The 25,667-nt window shown below is 42.1% G+C and overlaps 1 protein-coding gene and 1 long non-coding RNA gene across 2 annotated transcripts; one reads left to right on the forward strand and one right to left on the reverse strand.

Moving 5' to 3' along the window:
* The first annotated feature begins 484 nt into the window (after window positions 1–484).
* Window positions 485–21,778, forward strand: IFNGR1 (interferon gamma receptor 1). Its single transcript, XM_020779205.3, has 7 exons — window positions 485–719; window positions 13,586–13,700; window positions 13,910–14,085; window positions 15,038–15,207; window positions 16,993–17,167; window positions 18,110–18,222; window positions 20,195–21,778. The coding sequence occupies exons 1-7, from the start codon at window positions 629–631 to the stop codon at window positions 20,660–20,662; spliced, it is 1,308 nt and encodes a 435-aa protein (XP_020634864.3). The 5' UTR covers window positions 485–628; the 3' UTR covers window positions 20,663–21,778.
* A 489-nt stretch (window positions 21,779–22,267) lies between these two features.
* Window positions 22,268–23,695, reverse strand: LOC144585957 (uncharacterized). Its single transcript, XR_013540607.1, has 2 exons — window positions 23,570–23,695; window positions 22,268–22,460 (listed from the first exon to the last, which is right to left on the reverse strand). It is a non-coding gene; the product is annotated as an uncharacterized LOC144585957 (long non-coding RNA).
* Between the last annotated feature and the right edge of the window lie 1,972 nt (window positions 23,696–25,667).

A 25,667-nucleotide genomic window follows, 5' to 3' on the forward strand; every position in this document is an offset into this window, starting at 1 on the left:
TTTCTCTACATACAACAAAAAATCCCACATGCACCTTGGCTAGTGATATAGTAGTGTTTATTGATTGATTGATTGGATTGGATTGGATTTGTACCCCGCCCATCTGGTCTATACGATGTACAATCGTAACAAAATAAATGACTAAAAGGAGATTTCCCCTCTGCCTTGTGCTGTGCACAGACCCGAAATTATTATTTTAGAGAATTCAAATGTTATTCTCAAAAGCAAACAACCAGTAGCCATTGTCTGCAAATGTACTCCATGGAACCTGTGGAAGTCGTGAGGAAGTCCCGGGACAGAAGGGCTCACATGAAGCTCGCGCCCTCTTTGTTTGCTTGCTTTTCTCTGGGCACTTCGGCGGAGCGGGAACTCCCCGGCTGAAAGTCCAACCCCGCCCCCTCCCTCCTTCCTTGTCCGCCCGCGCGCCCCCTCATTCCTGGCACAGGCGTCCGTGCGCCCGCCGGTCTTGGAGGAGGGAGGGAGGGGGGGGCGCCTGGCAGGCCGCGGGCTTCGAGAGCGGAAGTGAGGGAGGCTTTTCCGCTTCCCTCGGGGGGACCCTCGGCGCCTCGGCCCGGGCCTTTTGGGTCGGTCCCCTGTGTGGGCGGCGGGCAGGGCGTTCGTGGGAAAGATGGTGGGGCTTGCGGGACTTTTCCTCGCCTTCGTCCTCTCGTCCCCAGTCCTCTGCGGGGAGCCTGGCGTGCGGAAACCGCAGGCGGAAGGTAGGACGGAAGGGAAAAAGCTGGCGGGCTTGGGCGGGCGGGGGGATTGAAGCGGAAGGGAGAGCTTGGAGGGGTCGGGGTCGGCCTGCTGCAGGCGGTCGCTTGTTTAGATCCAGCATGGAGGAAAGAGAGGTCCCTTCCTGGGTTTGGGGCGGCCTTGGCTGCTGGGAATTCCCGAGCTCTCTCGAAGGCTTGGAAGCTCCGTTCCTCCCTAATTTGCTGGTCACTTCTTTCCACCCCCCCTCCTCCTTCTCCCATTTCATTTTTTTATTCGCAGAGCACTGCGATGTAGGCGAGGTACGGATTGCCTTTTTAATCTGATTTTAGAGTTGTTGATTTAAAGGAGCGAGAGACGCAGCCCACCCACCCCCACCCGTTTCCTTTCTTTGTTCTTCGCGATTTTATTTCCTCATCTTTTTTTTTTTTACATGAGCTAATGCTCCGTTCCGGTGTACAGTACTTGGTTCAGTTTTTGTTAATTTTGCGTACTTTTCTTTGTTAGGCGAAGATGGACTGAAAAGACTCATTAGGAAATGTTTGGGAAATTACCTTTCCAAGTTCTGCTACTTAGTTGATCTTGCAAGTGTCATGAACGTGAACAAACACACCCCATGGGAGAATTAATTTGGGGTTAGTTCTTAACTCCCCCCCCCCCCCGCCGACCCCACTCCTTTTTGGAGCACATCGTGGGAAGACAAAAATTTACTGGGAGGCAGCTAGTAAGACAAGGCTGCTGGGCAATGCTGGGAAAAACGGATGACTACATACATCATTTAAGTCAGCCCCATTTTGACGGGAGGAAAAAACGAGAGTGAGGCCTGACTTAACTTACAGGTGATGAAGGATATTCCTTGGTGATAGGCATACATCCCAGTCTTCGTTCATTATTTTCCAGCCTGTTTTAAGGCATGTTGTGATTGTGTGGTTACATGTAAAAACACACCAGTTTTTGAATCTGGTTTAGCATGTTTGAAATTGATTTTGAAATTCTGATTTTTTTTGCCCAGGAAGTGTTTTGGGTTTCTTTGTTAGAAAACAAGGTATTTTATTGGGCTGCAAGAGGGTTGTTTATTTTAAATTATGGGTGAAACTGATTTAATTTGAAGCATTTTGGCACATATGAAGGTCTCTGTCAGTGTAAATTGTGTCTGTAGTGTTTGTCAAGTAAGGGTACCAAGATCACAGTTTCAGGCTGCAGGGAAACCTTGCAGTCTGATCAGAGTGAGGAAGGTTTGGTGGCGGTGAGGAATCCTTTCTCCTTTGCAAGCCTAGAAGCTGCTGATCTGGTCACTTTCTCTGGTCACTTTCTCTTTGCCACTCATTGATGTTCCTTCCCTCTGGTCAGCCCCAGAATTCCCTAGCTTTTCCTCCGCAGTGTGTGTGTGTGTGTGTGTGTGTGTGTCCCTGCACATGTGCTCGTTCTGTTTTAATTTTTTTCTGTCATACTGAACTAGTACTATGCCAGAATGCAGGTATTAAAAATAAATAAATAAATATATTGAAATTAACATCACAGCAGCAGCAGCTAGTGACTGTGAGAGGCAGCCAGAGTGAGGGTGGGTGAGCACAGGACAAAGCCCAGATAGCCCCCTAGACCAATATAGAATACAGTGGTGCCCCGCATAGCGACGTTAATCCGTTCCAGGATTAACGTCGCTATCCGGATTTGTCGCTATGCGCGGGGGAAAACTCCATGGGAATGCACTAGACTCAGTTTAATGCATTCCTATTGGGGAGAAAACTCACCGGTAAGCGAAGATTCCCCCATCCGACCACCATTTTCGCTGCCCAGTAAACGAAGGCAGGGTGCGAAAACGCTGCGGGTGGCCATTTTGGAACCGCCGATCAGCTGTTTTCTAAACATCGCAGTGCGAAGATCGGTAAGTGAAACGCTTATCAATCATTGCAATGCAATGTTTAGCCTATCTAAACATCGCACTGCGATTGCATTAGCGATCGCAAAAAACGCGTCACTATGCGGATTCGTCGTTAAACGGTGCGCCCGTTAAGCAAGGCACCACTGTACAGTTTAAAAACAGATTAAAAGGTTTCCCAGGGGGACACACAAATTGACCCAAAACCCACATGGCTACCACATGACTTTAAACCAACTTTGACCCCCCTGTCTATCTCCAGATTTATTTTCATAGTGTAACCTCACCTTGAATCAAAATTCAGCAGAATGTGATTTCGATGACTTTCAATGTTCAAATTTGAACATGTACAAACAATTACCGAGAGTTCTTATCCATAATTGCTGAGTGGATTTCTCTTCCCAGGAAGCAATCATAACTGGGTTCTCTCTATCAGGCTGGAATTATGCAACTAATGTTTCCAGGAAAAATTAATTTTTGTTACAAGTCACTGCTAGCAGAAACTAGCTGTTGTCTTTTTTAATTGTTTGTAAAACTTAATAATTTGGGGAGGGGTGAGTTCCCGACTCCTTTGTCATAGAGAAAAACATTTCTCAAGGCTGAGTCAAACAAGGAAGTGCATTTGAATTGAAGACTACTGCTACGTGCAGAATTGTTGTCATACTGACTTCTGTCATAAAAAATAATGCTGCTACATGGGACTCTTGTTTGCCCTTTGGTTCCTGTTGCTACAGAGGAGTGATTGTTTTTAAAAGGTTTTGTAATGTTTTAGTAACTCCAAGGTTCCTCAGTGAGAAAATTTGAATGATGGATGAGCAGCACACAACCACAATGTAGTGTTCTGTGGTTCACACCCAGCTCATGTAGACTAGTTGCGAGGGTCTCCGACCAAAACACACACACACCAAGAAAACCTGGCCTTGGAGCTGTGTGTATCCTAAAACACTCCTCTGAGTTCTTTGCAGTGACCAGAGGATCTTCAGATGACAAGTGAAAGACAGTAGGTAATTATTTAAAAAGCACTCAAGTAAATGGCTTGTTTTAAAGTGTGTTAGGAATCATGTAATGAAGTCCCAAGTCTTACTCTATTCTGAAATTTCCCCCTTATTTCGTAAGAAAAAGGCCGTCTTTCTCAAGTTTAGTACATCACATAATCCTTAGATTTACTTCTTTGACAGATTTGCAGGGCTTTCACAGAACTTGGGTGAAACACACAATGCAGGAAAAAAACACCCACCCTAGATTACTTCAGTCACATACTGTATTAAAAAACAAAATGTACGATTGTTACAGCTGATATTCCAAGGCAAAATAAATGTCAGAAGAAGGATAAAAAGATGGAAAACGTATTTGCTGAATAATCTTAGAGGTTGATTTTGGATGCATCAAAAGTCAGAGTACTGTAGCTATGTTGCTCTCCACTTTCTGATGGGAGAGAAACAAAAAGGTAGTAGTCGATACCATACATGTCTCTTGATGGGAAATACTATTGACAGAATGAAAATTGAATTTTGCCTCAGTAAAAGTAAGGGTGTGATACACTGTTTGTTGGCGAAAAGCTTGTCATACATAGTGGAATTTGTTGTCATGTGCCTTCAAATCAGTCCTTATGGGACCACTGCTAGATAGCTCAATGGCGTATTCTAGGAGAAGCAGTGTCTATTTGCCATATTATCTCTAGTACCTCTTTTTTTCTGAATCCAGCTTGAAAATCTACCATTTCTTGCTCCATATATGGCAAAGGTCTTCATTATAAGATGTTGTGCATCGCTTTGCTTGTGTGTGATGGTCCTACATTTAATGAAATCTTCAGCACCTTTATTTATGATTGGTATGCATGCTGAGTGTTTCAAGTTTGTAGGCCATTGTTTTATTTTCCATGCTTGTTGGCACGTTCTTGTGTTGGTCTTCAGGTGATGTCCACAGGTATAATCATCTTGTTTGGTTGCATAAAGCATGTACTGTATTTGCTAAAAGCAGATTGTGGCCTTCACAAATGCTATTGCTGGAATTCTATTTTTATAATTTTACGCCATGCAAGCCTGATAATGTCATCATTCAGTGACAGATCTTTTAAATTGTATTCAGTTAGAAACTTCCTATCCCCTGCTTCACATTCTGAGGCTCCCTGAGGACCCTTTTTCTCCTTGGGAAGCATTTGGGAACCTTGGAATGTGTGGGGTGCCTTTAATATTTGAAAATTGCCAACAAGAATCCCATCATTGCTTAGGGATAATTGCCAACAATTTGATGGTGATTTTCCAATATTAAAAGTTCTCCTCATTGTGAATGATGACATCATCCAATTTGTAAAGTACAGTATACATTTACACCATGGAATTTCAGCCTGTCAGCTGCTTTCCTGTTTTGTTTCTATCACCTGTGCCAAATTGACAAAAGTGTTTGGTCCAATTTGCCTGCTTTTGTATTCTAGTCACCACGATTATTAGTAGTCCTGCTTTTGTTGTTATCAGTTTCCTCAATACCTATCTAAAAGCTTTCTATCTCTTCTTTTTTGGCATGTATAGTTAGAGCACAGACTGAAATGATGTTAATAGATTTTCCATAAAATCTGATATTATTTTTGTCATATTTTCATACTAGCTCCTAACTGCTTATGGTACATCTTGCATCATTGTTAGAGCCATAACATTTGTTTATGTGTAGTAAATCTTGAGACACCTATTATTATCTGATAGAAAATATCTCATTCCTGTTCACTGTCACACCATTTGTTGCACTTAAATGTTCTATTTCATGTTTTATGATTTGAAACTTACCTCAAAAAATCTAAATAAAACATGTAGTTAAGGTCATTGATTGAAAATAAGTAAAATTTCATATTACACATATTTTGATCCTTGCAGCCATTACAAATCTCCTTTAAATATCTCCTTAAATTGCCTGTGGAGGTTGTGAGGAACTTTGGACAGCATTTTGCCCACCCATGCTGGAAGTAAAGAAATTTCACTTCTGCTTTGCAGAGAAACCAGCTCAATTTGCCTCCCTTTTTCTTTAGTTAAATTCCATTCATTTGGTCCTTATAAGAACAAGTATACAGCAGGAAGAATCGGCAGCTGAATTGGTTTGCTTTCTCTTTCTCCCTGTTCTTTTTTGTGTTATAAGTAGAGATGGGGGTATTCATGTACAAACATCCCTGCACAGGTGGTGTTAATGAGGGTCCAGCCCTACGAGGCTGGACGGTCCACTCACCGATCTGACGTGGATTGCGTGAACCTACCAATGGCTCTGCGGCATGCAGTCCACTTGCCACTCCTGGCAGGAGGCGGGAGGACAAGCCTCGCTGCAAGGTCAAAGAGCAGCGAGCAGATCGCACGCTGCAGAGCCATTGGTAGAATTGTGCCATCTGCGTCCGCAGCAGCTAAGTGAGTAGACCGTCCGTCCCCATGGGGCTGGACCCTAGTTAATGCCACCTGCGCAGGGATATTCGTATACGAATACCCCCATCTCTACTTGTAAGGTTCAGATTTAGATCTTATTACTGTATAGGGGATGCCTTTTCAGCTAAAGATCAGAGTAAAATTAATTAAATAATAATAAATGATGGTGTGCTACCAAATTAACTTCAACTTATAGTCACTCTTCCCAGTTTTTAAAAAATCCATATAGTAAAAAAAATGGATTTGTTTCTGGAAAGCAGATGTTTAAAAAATGATTGTGGTATGCTCCTAGGAATAAATGGGTACGACGGAGCTCCCGTTTCAAAATATGAGCAGTCCTCCTCCCCCCGGGCCCCTGAAACCTTTGGTAATAGCGTCCTTTAGTTCAAACATTCCAGACCTAATTTGGAAATTTTGAATTAAAGCATCATATTGAATTACGTTGAAAAACAATAATTGCATTTCTTTACCAGTGGAGATGCAGCCTCTGCTGCATTTATGGACCTGGATTGTTAGGGAAATAAAGTTTTAAGTTTTACATAGCAGGAGTTTGCAAGGCCCCCAGTACACTTCCTAAGAAATGGGTTACAAAATGTGAGCTTCTTGGTATATAAAAAAGATAGAATAAGTATAATAATCAGTTCCTTAGTTTCATTTTTCCCCATCCGTTGAAGTTGTGTGTAATCATTATCATCTTAGACCTCCAGAGCTGGAAGGGACCCTGTGGATCATCTGGTCCAACCTCGGTCAAGGGGGCGCAGTGTGGAATCATACTCCCAACCCCTGGCTCCAGAGCCAGAGACCCAAACCATTAAACTATAGAAAATGATCATGTTACAATACATAGGTTTGTTTCTTTATGTGAATACTGATAAGTATAATGCTTTTCCCTTTCTTCTGCCTGATCTTTTTTATTAGTTTTTGTTTTGTTTTTCTTAAATTTGCTTCTTAGTTTCCCCCCTCCATCCTCTTGTTGTTAACCTATATGCAACATTCACATGCCAAAGTTCAACACGTCATTCTATAATGGAAGAGTTTTTGGTCCATTGGATTATGATTACTTCATAACATCTGTGATACCAAAAGTCAGCTGCTCCCTGTGGAACTATATGGCAGGTTATACCAGGAGATGCAGAAAAATGTAGGAATATGCGAAAACTGCCCCTCCCTTCTTTTTGCGGAGCTTTCCATGAATAGAATTCCATTCATACCATATTTTGCTTGTTTTTAAATAAAATGATAAGCATATTGTCTTGAATCTTGTTTTTGGTGGAAGAGTTAAACATAGGGTTTGTGTCAGACAGTAACATTTTGCCTGTGCAGCTGTTTCGTCTGTGTTAATACTTTATAGTATAAAGACAAGGTGTGTAAATAGAGATGAGCAGCAAAACTGGCAATAATTTTAGTCTTTAATGAAAGCTGAAAATCTGTACAGCTTACTAAGAACTTTCTTTTGCCCAACACAAGCCAAAGAAAGATGGAAGATATTCATATGGGACTTGACGTTTCCCAGGGTCATTGTATATGAATAAAAACATAACTTGTACAGGAGGAAGTCATGGGTTTCTTTTAGAGCCATGAAGTTTATTCCTCACCATCTTATATATAAATAAAAGTAATCTTGAGCTCACCTCATGCCTGATGTCTCATCCATTTTCTCTGTGATACTGAATCATCTAACTTAAGTCTGCCACTCTTTATGAGCAGCCTCTACTAAGGTGATTGTGCTCTACTCATGTTGGGCCTGGGTCAGAAGCTCACCATTTGTGTCTGCTAAATCCCATTGCTTCTTCTAGACCCAGCAGTCCTTCTGGACCTCCCTATGCAAACTAAATCCTTGCTTCATAGGGCTGGGAAACTCCATGGAGCACTTTTGGGCACTACAGTGGTAGGGACTAGAGAAGAGCTTTCCAGATCCAGTAATTAGATGCCAAAGTATGCTGCTGGATCTGGACTCTGCTTCCCAATGGGATATTCAATTCTAGAGTCTTCTGAATTTTCAGCTTTCATTGAGGGGGGAACAAACAGAGAAAATTATAGTCTTTTATGTTTGTTTGTTTGTTTGTTTGTTTGTTTATTTATTTATTTATTTATTTATTTATTTATTTATTTATTTATTTATTTATTTAATTTCTATCCCGCCTATCTGATCATATTAGACCACTCTAGGCGGCTTACAGTAAAAACAACAATGTAATTTTAAGACTTTACAGCAGAAACGTAAAAAAAAATAAAAAAAAATAAAGAACAGAATAAGAAAAAAAGATCGTCAAGGGTTTTCTGTTGGGAAGGCCCGCCTATACATCAATGTTTTTAGTTGTTTCTTAAAAATGCCCAGCGAGGGAGCCACGCGAATCTCAGGGGGCAAGTTGTTCCAAAGGCGAGGAGCCACCGCCGAGAAGGCCCGGTTTCTGGTCTTTTCCTTTCGGGCCTCTCTCGGCGTTAGGCTCCTCAGCCTTATCTCCTGGCTCGCGCGAGTGACATGGGTAGATCTAGGTGGGAGAAGGCGTTCCGCCAAGTATCGAGGTCCTAAACCGTTTAGGGCTTTGTAAGTAAGCGTTAACACTTTGAAATCACTGCGGAATCGGATGGGCAGCCAATGCAATGCTGCCAGAGTGGGGGAGATATGTTGGTATCTTCTCAGCCCACTGAGTAGTCTGGCCGCCGCATTCTGCACCACCTGTAGTTTCCGCAGCAATCTCAAAGGTAGCCCCACGTAGAGCGCATTACAGTGGTCTAATCTCGAGACTACAAGCGCATGCACCAGAGTGGTGAGAGACCCCACATCAAGGTAGGGTCGCAGCTGGGCTATCCGCCTGAGATGGAAAAAAGCGGAACGGACCACGGACGCCACCTGGGTCTCCATGGTGAGCGCCGGGTCAAGATGGACACCCAAGCTACGGACCCCATCCCTGGCGGGCAGGGTCACCCCCCCAAAAATGAGGGAGTTTCCCATGTCCCCAGGTGTGGGGGCGCCCACCCTCAGTACCTCCGTCTTGTCCGGGTTCAGCCTCAGCCCGTTCTCCTGCATCCATTCCTGTACAGCCTCCAGGCAACGCCGAAGGGACAGAACGGCATCTCCTGTAGTTGGAAAAAAGGAGATGTAGAGCTGTGTGTCATCCGCATATTGATGGCACTGCGCTCCACACCTCCTGATGACCCCTCCCAGCGGCCTCATGTAGATATTAAACAGCATTGGGGAGATGATTGACCCCTGTGGGACCCCACAATTAAGGCACCACGGGGCCGAAACATTCTCCCCAAGCTGTACTCTCTGGGGACGGTCCTCCAAGAAGGAACGGAGCCAAGCAAAAGCCCGGCCACCTATCCCCAACTCGGCGAGCCTCCCCAGGAGGATACCATGGTCAATGGTATCAAAGGCTGCTGAGATATCGAGGAGGACCAACAGAGACACTTTGCCCCTGTCGGCCTCCCTCAATAAGTCATCACACAGGGCGACCAATGCCGTTTCTGTCCCATGGCACGGCCTGTTGCCATGTGCCATCAAGTTGCATCTGACATATGGCAACACTACAGGAGTATATAAGATATTACTAGTGCCACCCCATCCCCAGTAAGTTTCTGTGCAGAGCAAGGATTTAAACCCAAGTCTCCCAAGTCCTAGTCAATTACTCCACAGTGGCTCTCCTGAGCTGTGGCAATCTGAAGGAGAGCATGGGGACAGGGATAGTCTCCCCAGTTAGAACTAAGAATTAACTTTATTTCTGCTTTTCAGTATTTGGACCAAGTAGTGCAAAAACACCGATCACTAGGCCCATATTCTGAAATTATTTCTTCTGTTTTCAAAGGCCACAAGAGAAATGTGGTGACAGGTTTGTAAGAATCCCAAGGTTTGAAGATTTTATTAAAAAACAGAAGGGCCAGAACCCGAAGACAAGATTCAGCATGCTGGATGGTCGTGGAATGCTGTTTGGCTTGGTCATGGATAGTTGACAGTTGAGTAAGAAGGAGCATCAAACCAGATGGGAGGGAAGAGTGGAGTTTAGTCGAGTATCTTGGTCGGATCTGTGAACTCCAAACTGCAAAATTTTTCTGAATCTTCCTTCAATAATTAGGCTACTTGGAGTTGCTGGGAAGGCTACTGAGAAATTGCTAGCTCCCCTCTCTCAAAGCGAGGTGAAACTGAATGTCAAGAGATGCACCATTGAAATGCATAATGATACATAATTAAGAATGTATATTTCAAAGAGAAGACACGAAAAGGGAAGCAAGACCACGGTGAATTCTGAATTACTCATAGGAAAAAACAATTGGTGAGAAGATCTCGGTAGTAAAGAAAAAATTGTGACTAGCACTACTCATCACTCAAGGACAAGATTATTTCATGAATAAAGACTGGCAAAACTCAAATATGTGATGTCAGAGTTAATCTGAATAATGTTGGTTTACAAATCTGTTATCCTTCAATCTCCAAACCAAAATCTAGTGAACATAACATATAGTGGTTTCTTTTATGGCCAAGACCTTTGCATTTTAAAGCCTCAGAGATAATATAACTAGCCATCCAGCAGTTGGATCCTATCTTGGAAGAAGACACACATTTGGTAGCACACCTGGAAATAGGACTTCATGCTCTGTGGGTTTTCCTGTCCATCCACTATAAAACTGACCACTTCTGGGTTCGAGTATTTTTACAACCACCTAAATTTAGTAACCAGTTTTGCTGATATATAGACTACCATGTTAGTCTATGCCCCATGCTGTAAGCCCATTAAGGAACCAAGGGTCTGAACTGTATTGAGTTCACATAATCTTTGCAGAACTTGCTGAGGCTAGTTGTAGCTAATTGGTGAAGTGCCAGAGCACATTAGTTGGGCACTGAAGTTCATTCCGAAACACATGATTGAAAAATGCCCTGGTTGGCATCTTGATACTGTAATTAGCTGCTATAAGCTGCTATAAGTTACATAGACTTTACATGAACACCAACAGGATTTTGGTCAATAGGCTTTTTACACCCAGCTTTGTCTTCAGACATGGTGGTGCTGTGGGTTAAACCGCAGAAGCCTCTGTGGTGCAAGGAGACATTCATTAGACCAATTCGGAAAAAGCCCAACTTGCCCGCGGATGACAGAAACAGAGGTGATGGTGCTATACAAAGCCCTAAACGGTTTGGGACCTCATTATCTGGCAGAACACCTCCTTCCAACCAGATCTGCCCATCCTATAAGATCTTCGCAGGCTGAACAGCTGAGACGTTTGACCCCAACAGAGGCCCGGAAAACAGTAACCAGAAACTGGACCTTCTCGGCAGTAGCCCCCCGATTGTGGAATCTTCTCCCACCCAATATTTGCCTACTGCCTTCATTCGGATCCTTTAAGCCAGGGGTCCCCAACCCCCAGTCCATGGCCTGGTGCTGGTCCGTCGCCATGACAGGACCTGGCCGTGGAGACAGATCTCCCCCCCTGCATGCACTCCACCCATCCACCCACACGCACGGCCAACCATCCACATGAACAGGTGCCCCACCCCTCGCAAGCCCACCCCATCCCTCCACGAGCAGGTCCCACCCCTTCGCGAGAGCATTCTGCTCCTCTGTGAGCATGCTTTGCCCCTCTGCACATATGTATGAGCGCTTCCCTCTCCGAGCATGCCCTGCCCACCCACGAACGAACCCTCCCCAACTGGTCCGCGACTCAGAAAAGTTTGGGGACCACTGCTTTAAGCAGTTGCTCAATACATTTCTATTTAGACAGGGCTTCCTCTACGACATCTGATACAATAGTGCTAAAATAACTAGAATTCGCTAATGTTCAACTTCCACCACGCTTTCTTTATTTTATTTTAATGTTCTATTGAAATTGTTTTCATGTTTTAATATTATATTGATTATTTTATTTCTTGTCCGCTTTTGCTTTGTTTGTTTTTATACTTTGTTTTATGGCAGCGGTCCCCAACTTTTTTGGGACGGTGGACGGGCTGAGCCTCCGAGGAAGGCGGGCCCCCCACAGGTGCGTGCGATTGTATGCGCACTCTCAGGCACATGTGCGAAGCAGTGGGGGAGCGCCCGCCCGCTAGTGCCGCCGTGAGCACTCCCCCACCCCTTTGTGCATGCGCAGGGGCACATGCAAATACACCCACCCACTCATCCCTTCGCTCAGGCACTTGGGCGCATGCGCAAAGCAATGGGGGAGTGCCCACCAGCACCGGCATGAGCACTCCCCCACCCCTTCGCACATGCGCAGGAGCACCTGCAGCCCGCCCACCCCTTCGCGCAGGCACTTGGGCGCATGTGTGAAGGGATGGGTGGGCGCTCACGCCAGCGCTGGCATGCGCACACGTGTGCAAAGCAGCTGTGGGGAGGGTAGTGCGTGCAGGGTGGCTGGGAGGTCTGTCTTCGCACCCCGGTCCGGTATTATGTAAACCTCCCAGAGTGGCCTGGGTTGCCAAATGGGCATTATAGAAATTAAATAAGTAAATAAGTAAACAAAGCTGCCAAGTCAATAATAACAGAATGAGCCTCCTCTATCTGACCATTGGTAATTGATTTATAATGCTTTAGTGTATGTCTGTTCTTCTATATTGTTTGACATTATTTTAGTTTAGTTTATTGATGCTGATTGTCCTATTTTCTGTTGTGAACTGCCCAGAGTGGCCTTGGTAGCCAGATGTGCTGTATAGAAATCAAATAAATAGATAGATAGATAGATAGATAGATAGATAGATAGATAGATAGATAGATAGATAGATAGATAGATAGATAGATAGATAGATAGATAGAGATATATTTTTTACTTTTTATTTCTTTTCTCATCCCCTAATGTTTGTGCCATTGAGCTGCTGAAAAGCTCAAAACGCAGAAAACTCACACATACAGAAACAGTATTGCCACAGCTAGAGCTTGTGTTGGATTTTCAAAACTTTATTACTGATTATCAAAAATATGTTTAGACTGTACCACATTTGCTTACACTTGTTTTGACAAATGGACTAAATAATAATAATAATAATAATAATAATAATAATAATAATAATAATAATAATAATAATAATAATAATAATAATAATAATAATAATAATAATAAATAAATGTGCCATCAAGTTAATTCTGACTTATGGCAGTCTTTTCAGGGTTCTCTAGGCAAAGAATGCTCGGAAGTGGTTTACCATTCCCTTCTTCTGGGGATGCCCTGGGACTGTGCACCTTGCCCAAATCCACACAGGTTGGCTATTCTCCCTGGAGGCACAGTGGGGAAATTGAACTCCCAACCTCTGGCTCCACAGCTAGATACCTAACTCACTGAGCTATTACAGCCGTGAACTAAATAGCAGGGATTAAATGTCTGCATTTTTATGTACAACTCATCTCTCTCCAGTTTTGAAGCATAAAGAGTGCACATTTTCCCATATTTTTAACTGTGTGATCCATTTGGATCCAACAGATAACAGGTGGACTCTAGAAACATGTTAGTGCAGTTACACAGTACACTGCCACACCCCCATGCATGTATGTTCAGTTTATACCTTTTAGGCATGCATAGAGATGGATGTAAACAAATGTCTTGTTGGATCTTTTCTAGCTTGTTTAAATTCTGTTGCATCAAATTTTATTAATTAATTTATTTTTAGTGCCTAAACCAATTGACGTTACCATAGAATCATACAACTTCAATACCTCTGTACACTGGAATTACCAAGGCAGATCTTCAAAGCCTCTCTTTATTGTAGAAAAGCGCTGCTATGGGTAAGAATATTTTATTTTGAAGTGTAACTTTTACCTTATTGTCTGTGTAATCCTTTTATTGAATCTTTACTCCTTTTTTGTTTGATTGTTGCTGGTTACCTTCTAATGTCTTAAAAATGTGTCAGTCGTAGACTAGACAATCTTCCTTTGGAATTTTATCATTGTTTGTAATCTTGTGAATCTGAGCTTTGACATTTTTCCCCCAATAGTTTTGGCAGCAACAACTGGACTGAAGTTGCCAACTGTGTGAACATATTGCAGCATTATTGTGATCTTACACACAAGATAGAACAATGTGATTTTTTCTGGGCCAGAGTCAAAGCTCTTGATGGACTACATGAATCTAACTATACAACATCTGATGTGTTTACTGTAATCAGGAATGGTAAGTTGGAATGTGAAACATGTGATTTTAGGTATTGAATGTTCACCTTTTTTGTGTGTGTGAAAGACTGTATTGCCTTTGCTGTATTTGCAAAGTTTATAATGTATGCTTCAGTATGACAGCAATTGATTAGCAATCCAACAGCATTAGATGTGGGCATTATTTTTGCATGATCACTGGTAAATTAGTAGTATTATTTATAATGTGACTTTGTTAATATCCATATGGTATGTGTGTCTGTGCCATCAAGTCAGTTCTGGCTTATGGCAACCCATTTCAGGGTTTCCTAGGTAGAGAGTACTCAGATGAGGTTTACCATTCCCTTCTTCTGGGGTCCTGGGACTGTGTAGCTTGCCCAAGGCCACATTGGCTGGCTGTTCTTGGAGGCACAGTGGGGAACTGAACTCCCAACCTCTGGCTTTGCAGCCAGATGCCTATCCCACCGAGCTATCCAGTCAGCTAATATCCAAATTATAGTTCATAAAGATGGCCTCACAGCTTCCATAGATGTTAATACAAGTGTGATTGCTCACTTACTGTCTGGTTCTTCCTTACCCTCTTCCTGAAGTGCAAGTTTGGGAATATAAGACGGTACAGCTATATTGTCAGTCTCAGCTGTGACCCACACAATGGAATGTGGGGGACAGGAATACCGTCCTGCTAAGCAAAGGAATGATAGACTCTGGATTCAGTAGAAAAACTAAAATTACTTTATTCAGATATGAGAGCTCTCAGGTTCAAAGAGGGACAGTGGGCACCGGGCATGCCCTTGGTTAAATACTGCTAGGTAAACAAGGGAGATGAAAAAAGGAAGTCTTTAATCACTGAAAATCCCATATTGCTTCAGTCATTTTGGTACCTTTTCAATCTTCTTGGTTTTGAAAACTAAGCTTTCCTATTGTATGAAAATATTGCACTGTGAATGTTACTAATAAGTGTTCAACTCTTTCAGGTAAAATAGGGCCACCGAAGCTTAACCTCTCCATTGTTAATGATGAGATCCATGTTAATATTGAAAATCCTCTCACTCCATATCGCAAGAAATACCCACTTAGCGTAGCAGCAAACCTCACAGATTTCACCTATGAAGTGTTCCTTTGGGAAAAGGGGAGCCGTGAGAAGGTAAGGTTTCAGATTAGTTAAAGTTTACCTTTTGTAACTGTGAAAAGGCAAGAAAAAGCCTGAAAAAAAGATTTCCATCTGAGGCTTTATTAACATGTGGCTCCTACCCATGATGGGAGAATGATGCAAGCTCCACCGTCACTGCTGTTGCTTTCAACACACAAAAGTGATGATCTGAGGACGATGGGGATGGCTCCTGTGTATAAACAGCCTCTCCATGTGAGCCAGAATCCTGATGATCTTTAGGTTTCCAGATGTCTGGAGAGGGCCCCGGCATAGGTCACTCTTCCCACTCAGTTTGCCACTTTCCATGTTCAAAGCAGAGTGAGATTGGGGTGGCTCATTCTCTTCATCACATGTAACACCACATACATTAACAAAACATGAATGGCGCTTAACTGTGGCTTCAGCAGAAGGAGGCACAGTGAGAGTCTCAGAACTCCAGGAAGCAGGGCTTTCCACAGGCTGAGAATACTGATTGCAGAAGAATGGAGATGAGAGATAGGGGGAAAAAACACTACAAGAGAGCTAGCTTAATGGAGGGACCCTGAACGACTGTGTGGAAGAATAAAGAATGAAGCACAGTATGATGTAAGTATTTAGCAATGAGGAACAAACGTTTGAAGTGAATGTGCTATAAGAGGGAGGCCAGTAAAGAGCAGAAGCAAGACAGGAATGATGCAACCAGGAATTTGAAAAGGCAAGAGATTTTAGTTTAAGGTGGATGAAATTTCTGAGAGTTTACACACACAGTGGATCAAGTGTGAGTATAAAAAAACCACATGGATCACAGATAAAATCAGTTGAAATTATATTTATTTAGCCATGGAAAATCTTCAAGAATGTTTACTGTATAACATGTTGACAAATAAACTAACAGTACTTGAATATTTTACTTGGAATAGACTTGTGCTTGACAGGCATATAACAGGTTCATAATAGTTTCCTTAGTAGTGTACTGATAGCAGGCAGCATAACTAAAAAAAACACTACTTCTCAAGAAAAAAACATCATGCTTACAAACAGACCAAGCAGAATAAGCCTCATCCTAACTGTCACTGCTACTTTTATCTGACAGTTAACCCACTTAACACCCGTTGGCTAAAACCAGATAGAATCTGATTGTTTACAGTGTTCTATTATGTAAATAACATCACGTTAATTCTTTTATACACACGTATATATGCTGGGTTGCACACTTGTATATTCTAACAAAGATAAGTGGTTAAAACAGAAAAACTTAAAAGGCAAGTTAAAAAAAGAAAAACAGGCAAGTCTGGAAATGTAGGGAAGTGCATTTAGTAATTAAGGCAGGACAGCGCAGGCAAAACCAGACTTTACTGCCGTAGCAGTTAAGAAAGACTGAAGGGAATCTGGCAGTTTTCAATACACTAAAATATTGGAATATTTCAATAGCATTAATAAAAGGGGGGGGGAAACCCACACAAAACACTTTCTTATGTTCTTGAAAAGACAAGCCAGTTACAGTGCACCCTGCATTTGCAAAAGGAAAGAACAGCTGATGATGATAACAGATCAGGAAAAAAAAACTGTTCTCTTAGCACCACTACAGTGTTGACTCATGCTTGTTAGTTGAACAGTTTTAATTTGCAGCAATGTGTTGTTGTTTATGGATCAAGAAGGTTAATGTTTAGCAAGTAGAAGATAAAAGTTTTGAGAAGTAGCGGGATCAAAGGCAATAGTTTTGTCAACCAAAAGAGGACATATTAGAACACAGGTAATCACAGAGGTGTTCTCTAAATATAAAACTCTTCTTTTTTACAGCGCACAACATTTATGTTAGACGAGTGTCCACGTAGAAGATGTACTAAAAACCTCCATGTTCCATCATGGGATGCTTCATACTGTGTTTCAGCTCAGGGCATTTCAGTTTCAAATGATGTGATAGGGGAAGAATCAGAAGAAAACTGTATTAGTTTTCCACCTAAACAGTCATCAGGTAAGAAAGCAATTACATAATTTAAACACAAGATGACTGAAATTGAGGAGTAAATCATAACTAGCACAGGCCCATTGAATCAGTGGGGATTTGGTGAGTCAACGCTACTGTTAGTTCCATTGATTCTTTGTGTCTATCCATGATTTTACTGGATTTCAGCAAGTAGCTTGGACGGAAGTATCTCAGCCCTGTGACCACCTCATTGTTGTGGGAAGCATACCAAAAGACTTACCATAAGTTTTGAGTCTTTTTCTTGCTTAAGGGCAAAGTGATCTGTAATAGGATTAAGACCAAGATGGTATCTCCCATGATGCAAATAAGGTGTTGCAGTTTACCATGCATACTGTTGAAGGAGGAATCCAACCAGTCTTCACCGGTCTGAGTTTTCTGAATGAAGACTTTTGCATGTCAAACACTCAGTTTTTTAATGATCTGTGGTTACTCCACAGTACTTTTTTCAAACCCTTTGGCTAGAGAGTTTCCATGATCTAGGCTTGAATGATTGTGGGTGAATAGTAAAATCTAATCCAGCCTATATGAACTTGCACTGGGAAGACATTGGCTGAAACCAGAACATCAGTTCTTCTTGCATTGTTCTGCTAAAAGCAGCCAGACCCATATTATTTGCATCTACCAGTGCAAGCGCAGCAGCACAGTGGCAAATTGATGGTAACTTCTTGTATTCCTTATAGTGTACCATCTATTTTAAAGTTATCATGTTGTGTGTTCCTAGACAATATGGACATTCAGCTTGTTTCCAAGCTACCTTCCATGACACTTTTCAGATTATTTGTGTACAGCCAAGGAAGAAATTTTTAAATTACAGAAAAGATAATTTTGCTGCTTTAAAATACACGTAAAATGTAGATTTGTCAAATAATAGTAGTATAGCTAAAATATACTATAAAATCTCTGACAATAAATGATGTCTTTATTTTGTAGGTTCAACAGTGCTTATAATTGTGGGTGTTTTTGTCTTACTTCTTGTGCTGATCGTTCTCATAATAGTCTATGTATGTACATATAAGAAGAAAATTAAACTTCCCAAGTCTCTGGTAAGTTCTTTATAGGGACCAACAGATCTTTCCTTCTCTAGAATGTCTTAATATCTCACAGACTGAGTGTTATTTGAGGTTTAGGATGGTTATGGCCTGTTTTATAACCCCAAGAGACACTCAAAGCAGCTTGCAAAAAATTTGGCTAATATAATTGTAATCAGTGGTAATTTCAGGAGCTAAACAATATTCAATAGAGCACACCGAGTAAGTAGAAAAAGGCTCCCCAAGAAACTCTGGTAGGTAGTCTCAGCACCAGCACATGACATTTTCAAGGCAGTGGTTGATGTGAGGTCTCTGTTCCCCTTGAGTTTTGTTTATTCCTGCGTCAGATTGCTGGGATGACTGCCATTTCGTTTCTGTATAAGGCAATGTCTGCTACATTTCTGTTGGACTTCTTGCTGAGTTGGCAGTTGAGGTGGAAGCAAACTGATGGTGATGCTGGCAGTAGCAGTGAAGTAGTGTGGTTGAATTAGCTGGTACAGCTACCACTTAAATTTTCCCACAACACAATCCCTGCCACATGTGTATATAAGAGTGGGGGCGCTAAAGTGCTGAATACCTGTTGTAGTGGAAAACAAACCAGCACGAACCACTGAACCAGTAGTCCGTGCTCATCTCTAGTCTCATACACCACAACAGTTGCACAGGATTAGCTTGGAGTCTGATAATATAGATACTCTCTCTTGCTCTCACATATTCCACATTGGAAATGGCACTATGTGCCAGTTAAGTGTGTCTCAGACATATCTCTTCTGTTAGAAGCATCCAGAATGACCACTGCAGCTCTAGTATGTTTCTCCATGGATTAATTTATTGGTTTATTTGGAAGGCAGATGACACCATAGAGACACACTAGCAGGAGAAATTAGTCACTTCTTTTACCCTGAGGGTTGTGAACCACCTATTTAAAAGCTGATAAAAAGAGTGCATGGGTTGAGCTGAGGGGTGCCTCCCCTTACTATTTCAGGGCGAGCGTCCCAGAGTAGTCCATTAATTGCCATTTGACACCAGGTAGCTAAACAAAATCTTCTTCACTTCTGAATACAATTTGGGTAATGACCTGAAAGTATTCCTTGCATCTTAACTTGCTATTCAGTCGCTCTACAGAAATTTTGCAATTTCCTGTAGCTCCTAGAATGATCTTGGTTAGAATATTTGTATATCGTTTCAATAACTGGTCCATTGAAAACCAGCCTTTCTCCTTTCCTCTCTAATGAATTGTGTGTCATCAAGAGAATTTCCAAGTCATGGCAACCTTTTCCAGGGTCTACTAGATAGACAATTCTCAGTAGTGGTTTACCATTCCCTTCTGCTGGGGCCACTCTGGAACTATGTGGCTTGCCAAGGCCACACCATCTGGTTGTTCTCCTACAAATCACAGTGGGGAATTGAACTCACAGCATCTGGCTCCACAGCAAATGCCTAACTCCCTGAAAAGCCTCTTCAGGGAGTTGAGGGGGCAAACCAGTCCTAACTGAGTGGAGAAAGCTTTGAGCAAACATAGCTGCTTGTGCAAAACTTCTGTGTCCTTTTTTGAGCAGTACAGTCCTAGTGACACTGCTTACACAGCCCAGGAGAGCCCCTCTCTCCTCTCTCATGCAGGCCTTTACATGTGCAGGAAAGCCTTCTTTGGAGGGTTTATCCAGCCCTCTGGCAAAGACAGGTGTCGGCAGGATCAGCTCTTCCCACTTCCCCTGGCAGAAAAAGGGCTATCCATTGAAACTACCCCTTTGGATTTTTGCCTCAGTTCTTCTGTCTTTATAAACAATAGGACAGAAGAAGCAAATCCTTTGCCGTAATAGCTTAATATATACTAGTGGTGAGGGCAAAGGGAAAATGAGGAAAAAAGAAAGTTGATGTATCAATATACTTCCACATGTTCACCTTTGGAATGGGTTTGGGGACTCTTCCCCACCCACCCCCTCTGGGAATTGCAACTAGCAGCTAATTGTTCGCTTTTCATTTTAAGGTTTCTGTGGTAAGGAGCCAAGTCAGCAGCAGTTTTGACATAAAACCAGAAGGCAAATATATCTCTGTTGTAACTTCATCGTCCTATAAGCCAGTGTTGCCAGAACGTGAAGATGAAAAAACAGTGGAACACGTAGATTTTGTAACAGAGGAGAAGATCGTTCACCTCAGTAACAGTGGCAAAGAAGTATATGCTGATGGCTCGCAAGACACTTTAAGTAAAGCAAGTGGCGAGATGAACATTGAAGAAGTTGTAGTGGTGGACATCACTGGGGGCGAACAAGACTCAGACAATTATTTTCAATCTGTCAGTGGCCAACAAGAGATGTGTAATAATCTCCCAACTCTGAACCTTCCGTGTGCAGATGTGCAACAGCCTAAAACTCAAGGAAGCTGCAGGAACATAGGTGGGTATGATAAACCTCATTGGCAAGATGCACACCCTGAAGGAGAATCACTGGTTACTTAGATGCCCAGTTATGAGCCTGAAGCACATGGGCGCCATTTATCTTACAAGAGAGAAACATCAAAAACTGTAAGCGGTTTCCTGGCTATTGCAAGTATCCATGGTGGATATGGATAAAAAGTTTGATCTAACTTAAAAGGATAGCCAAAGAGACTTCAAATCATTGCATCCGAGACTTGCACTTTCTTCTTTTAAAGAAATAACTGAGGTCTGTAGACCTGCGAGCAGTAGTCTCCAGCCTTTTAAAGGTCATGGGGATTTTATTGCTTTTTGGGGCAGAACATGTAACACTGGAAGCACTGCAAGTTCTTGAAGTGAATGTACTGCAGAAGTCCTTCTTGAGGCCTCTCATATTGTGTCTCGTTGCCACTGCTCTTCCCTCACCCCCAGTGTGGACTGGGATACACTCGTAGAGAAAAGAGACTGGTGGACAGTGCAGCCACTCTTCCCATATAGCATGCTGCAGATGGGAGATGAAACAAGCATGACAGTAGCAGTCACGTGGCCAAGCAATGTATGAAAGGAGAGCAGAAAAGGACACACTCATCATCATCATCATCACCCGATGCTGACAGTGGTTTAACAACATACAGCATGTTCAGATAACTGAGTGATACTAGGGTTTTGCCATTCATAAAGTGTCACAGTTTGTATATTTTGCCATGTGGGGGATGACTATACAGTATTTTGATTCAAATATATACTGATTTGATTCAAACCAGTGATGTATATAAAATTTTACATAATTCAAATGGATGGACGGGGGAGAATCCTTCAGGCTTTTCTTTCTGCAAGGATCCTATAAAAGATATGTCAGCACTCTAATCCTTCAGGAATCTGGCTATATTAAAGGACTGTTTTTTTTTTCTTTTTTCTTTTACTATGTGTGTTCTTACAGCACGTTTGGCCTAGTATATAAAGAGAGTCCTGAAAAGAAAAGGGAAGTGTTCCATCCCTAGCTTATTTTGTGAGTAAAATGCAGGTTGATGAAATTCTTGTGCAGTCTAGTAACTTTTATGTTCTCCTCTATAAAACAGAGGACACACTGCCTTGGATTCCCTTGATTTTGTTCCATCCAGTAACATACCTCACCTGCCCCCCTTCCGGCCCCCATGTACTTCTCCATGGTAGAGTAATTTAGTGCTTCCATCTAGATAGCTCTACCTACTATGTAATGATGATATTTTCTGGACCCGTGTCATTTAATCATTCCTCTCCTTTAGATCAGTTGTTGGGATTGCTGCAACATGTCTTGTCCCATCTTAATGGAAGCTAGAGAAAACCAGTTCTTTTGTTTTGTGTGAAGAATCCTAAACCAATCAACAGTCATCTGTGAAACTATGTAAATTAGAAAAGAAATTACACATTGCCATCTTGGTTTTTTTAATTGTGTGTTCATAGGTGAATAGTACTGTGAGCAGGAGGTTAGCGATAATGCTTCTACCAAATGACATCATCATTTCATTGACTTGGAAGGGTAGCTTTTTAAAACCTGAAACACAACATATATGATTTGCATAGGGAAGAAGCAGTCTGCTAGAGTGACAGCAACGCACCAGATGTGCCAACCTCATAAATTAGGAAAAGATTATGCATTGCCAGCTGTACCATAAAAATGCCCAGTTTATTATACTACGCCATGACTCTTGGTGTTTATCATATGGTAGAGCATCTGGTCAGTCCTGTCCACCTCCTATATATTTGCTCCAAGCAGGAATGGGTTCCTTTTTTATTGTTTACATTCCGGGATTCTTCCAGGTTCTATGTAATTTGTTCTTGCTGTGAGACAATGTATATCTTCCTGATAGTGAGAAAAGGAAATTGGTTAATGCTCTAATCAAAATGTTCCAAATTGATATTCTAATCAAAAATAGGCAAGAAAGCAAAAAAGGGAAGCATCTCTCAAAATGTTGCCAAATGCAAAAAGTCTTTAAAGTGGAAGAGGCCAAGGCAGTGGTTCTTCATATTCTGTTTCACTGCCGTATGCTCTCAAGTGCTTTGGTTCTCAAATTGAACATTTCCATCTAGTTTGGGATTTAGCTTACTATTTCTATGGCCATTTTGGACACTTAATTGCCATTCAGGGTATGCTTGTTTCAGGTAACAAAAGGAAGAAGAGGTAAAAGACCAATTTTAGCACCAAAAATGGTCTCAGAGAACACATTTTCTCACAGATGATAAGCTTGATGTACACGTGAGCCTGCATGGTCAGAATTTCTTTTTTACATAAACCTTTTTCCTCAATACCTGCAATTCATTTACAGTGGTGCCTCGCAAGACGAGCGCTTTGTTTTATGACGCAATCACATAACAACAAAGTTTTTGCAATCGCAAAACGATGTTTCCTATGGGGTTTTTTCGCTTTGCAATGATCGGTTCCCTGCTTTGCTAACCGATCATTGCAAAACGATGATTTTCGCACAGCTGATCGGCTGTTTCAAAATGGCCGCCAGGTAAAAAAATGGCTGCCCGCTGTTTTCTAGGACAGATTCCTCGCTGCACGGGCAGTGAAAATGGCCGCGCTATGGAGGATCTTCACTGGACGGTGAGTTTCAAGCCCATAGGAACGCATTAATCGGGTTTTAATGTGTTTCTATGGGCTTTTAAAAATCGCTTTACGATGTTTTCGTTCTATAGCAATTTCGCTGGAACGAATTAACATCGTAATGCGAGGCACCACTGTATAGATAGCCAATAATCACCAGTGTCTTGCCTAGAAACAGTTATACAGTGTTTTCTCCTCTGCCCTTCCGTTAGATCTTTATTGACATTTTGTTACCTGTTTTGAACTTTTGTTAGTCACATAATTATAAATGTTGACTTTGGAATACAACCTTTTATTTTGCAAACAATTGTGTACTTTATCATTTTCACCACAATTATGCTTTACTGCTGCCTGTAATCACTTACCAGAAGAATATCCTTTGGGGTCCCACAACCATTATATTTTGTTTTGAAAGAAAGTTTAAAATGCAGTCAACCACATCATCTGGTAGGAGGAGAGAAAATAAAACCGACAAGTCTTTAGGATACAATTGATAAGCTTGTAAAGTGCACTGTAATTCATAGATTTGTAATGTTCAAGTTGGCACAAGACCTCTTTTCCCAATGGGGAGAAAGACAGCATATAAACATAGCATACTGATTGATCAGTAGATGGTGCTCTTGCGCTGTGTTTTAAGTATTCCTTGAACAGCAGCCAGGAGAACCATAGAGGGTTCCAGCTAATGCTGGGAATCTTGACGATTCTTTGTTTTTAACAATACCAACATTGCAGAAGTATGGAATGATTTATCTAATAACATATATACTCTAAACTTTGTTTCCAGTAAATTGCAAGAGTGGGAAAATATATTTGGCCTTTTAAATTTAATTTGGAAATAAATGGAGTGTTGTGTGTTTGTCTGCCTTCTTTGGGCTGTATATTTTCCATGCCAGACTTCTGAGCTGTCACCAAAATCAAACTAGTGAAAATCAAACTAGCCTCTTGCCTCATCAGCTTTTAGGGCACCTGTAAAAACAATGCACTCCTCTACACACACACACAAACACTCGCCCCTGAGAAGAAGCAGGACATGCAACCAGGATTGAAAAGGTTCATTCTGTTTCTGCAACATTTTCTGATCTACAGGACTTCAAACTTGAAAGCAACTATTTTGACGACCAATGTAGACTTCCTGCCACAAAACAGTGGTGGAAAATTAGTTACTCCAGTTACCTGGCAAGATGAAATGTCAGGCCACACTTCTTTATATTTTAAAGAAAGTAGTTCACAGAAGTCTATACAAGGGCAAATTAGGATAACAGTATCTTGTTAAGAAGAGAGGGCTTTCCTCAGCTTTTAACTTGAATTAAACCAGAAGCTTAATGCCCTTTGTGTGTTGATATGTGCTTTGTTTCTGGAAAGTGTTGTCCAGGAACATAATCTTTCCACGTTTTGCTGTAAAAGTAAAGGTTCCCCTTGACATTTAGTCCAGTCGTGTCCGACTCTAGGGCGTGGTGCCCGTCCCCGTTTCCAAGCCGTAGAGCAGTGTTTGTCCGAAGACAGTTTCTGTGGTCACGTGGCCAGTGCGACTAGACAGAACGCCATTACCTTCCCACCATGGTGGTACCTATTTATCTACTTGCATTTACATGCTTTCGAACTGCTAGTTTGGCAGGAGCTGGGACAAGCGACGGGAGCTCACTGCGTCGCATCGATTCGATCTTACAACTGCTGGTCGTCTGACCCTGCAGTCCGGAGGCTTCTGCAGTTTAACCTGCAGCACCACCATGGCCCTATTCTGCTGTATACTATCAATAATTAAAAAATTTGAGGTGAAAATGCTGCACCCTGTTCTGCCCGTAGGTTTGTCTGCCCCTCTTATTCCCCTCAAGCTGTGAAGCTGATGTTTCCTGAAATAAACAACATTCAGAACAAGGTTCCTCTTAGTATGCACATTGGGGGAACCTGGTGTACTTTCTGTTACCATTCTAGCCAAAAATGGATTTCCTGTGCTTGAGAAAGGAGAACTACTTGGAGCCCTCATCAAATATGCTGCCTTTGTGGTTGAAAGCGTAGTTGAGCTAGCTGGTGTTTGCAGAGACAGGCACAGTTTCTGGCTGTGATATGACATGGGAAAGATGAATCAATTTGTGGAGAAGCGGATTTGCTGCAAGGCAGTCCTTGAATTAAAACGCTAAACCTGATTCAAATACAGGGTTCCCCCCCGCCCCCCGGGGAAAGGTTCATGGTACCTGAACATTACCTCTAAGAAGAGCAACCTATTACATTCAGTGCACTACATGCAGTTATACAGTTCTATCATGGCTGTGAATTTGATTAGAATTTGATCCCAATTCTACTGTCCCAAAGATACTGATGAGGAGTTAGACTTTGAAGTAACTAGCATTGTCTTTGAGTGCAGTTCTGCACACACAGAATGTTTTTGTCCCTCTGCTTCAGTAGGATCTGGGAAGTGTTGGCACCACACCAAACGTCAAGACCACAGCACGTGGTAGAGAATTC

This window comes from Pogona vitticeps, chromosome 1 (assembly GCF_051106095.1).
Source record: "Pogona vitticeps strain Pit_001003342236 chromosome 1, PviZW2.1, whole genome shotgun sequence".
Classification (NCBI taxonomy): domain Eukaryota; kingdom Metazoa; phylum Chordata; class Lepidosauria; order Squamata; family Agamidae; genus Pogona; species Pogona vitticeps.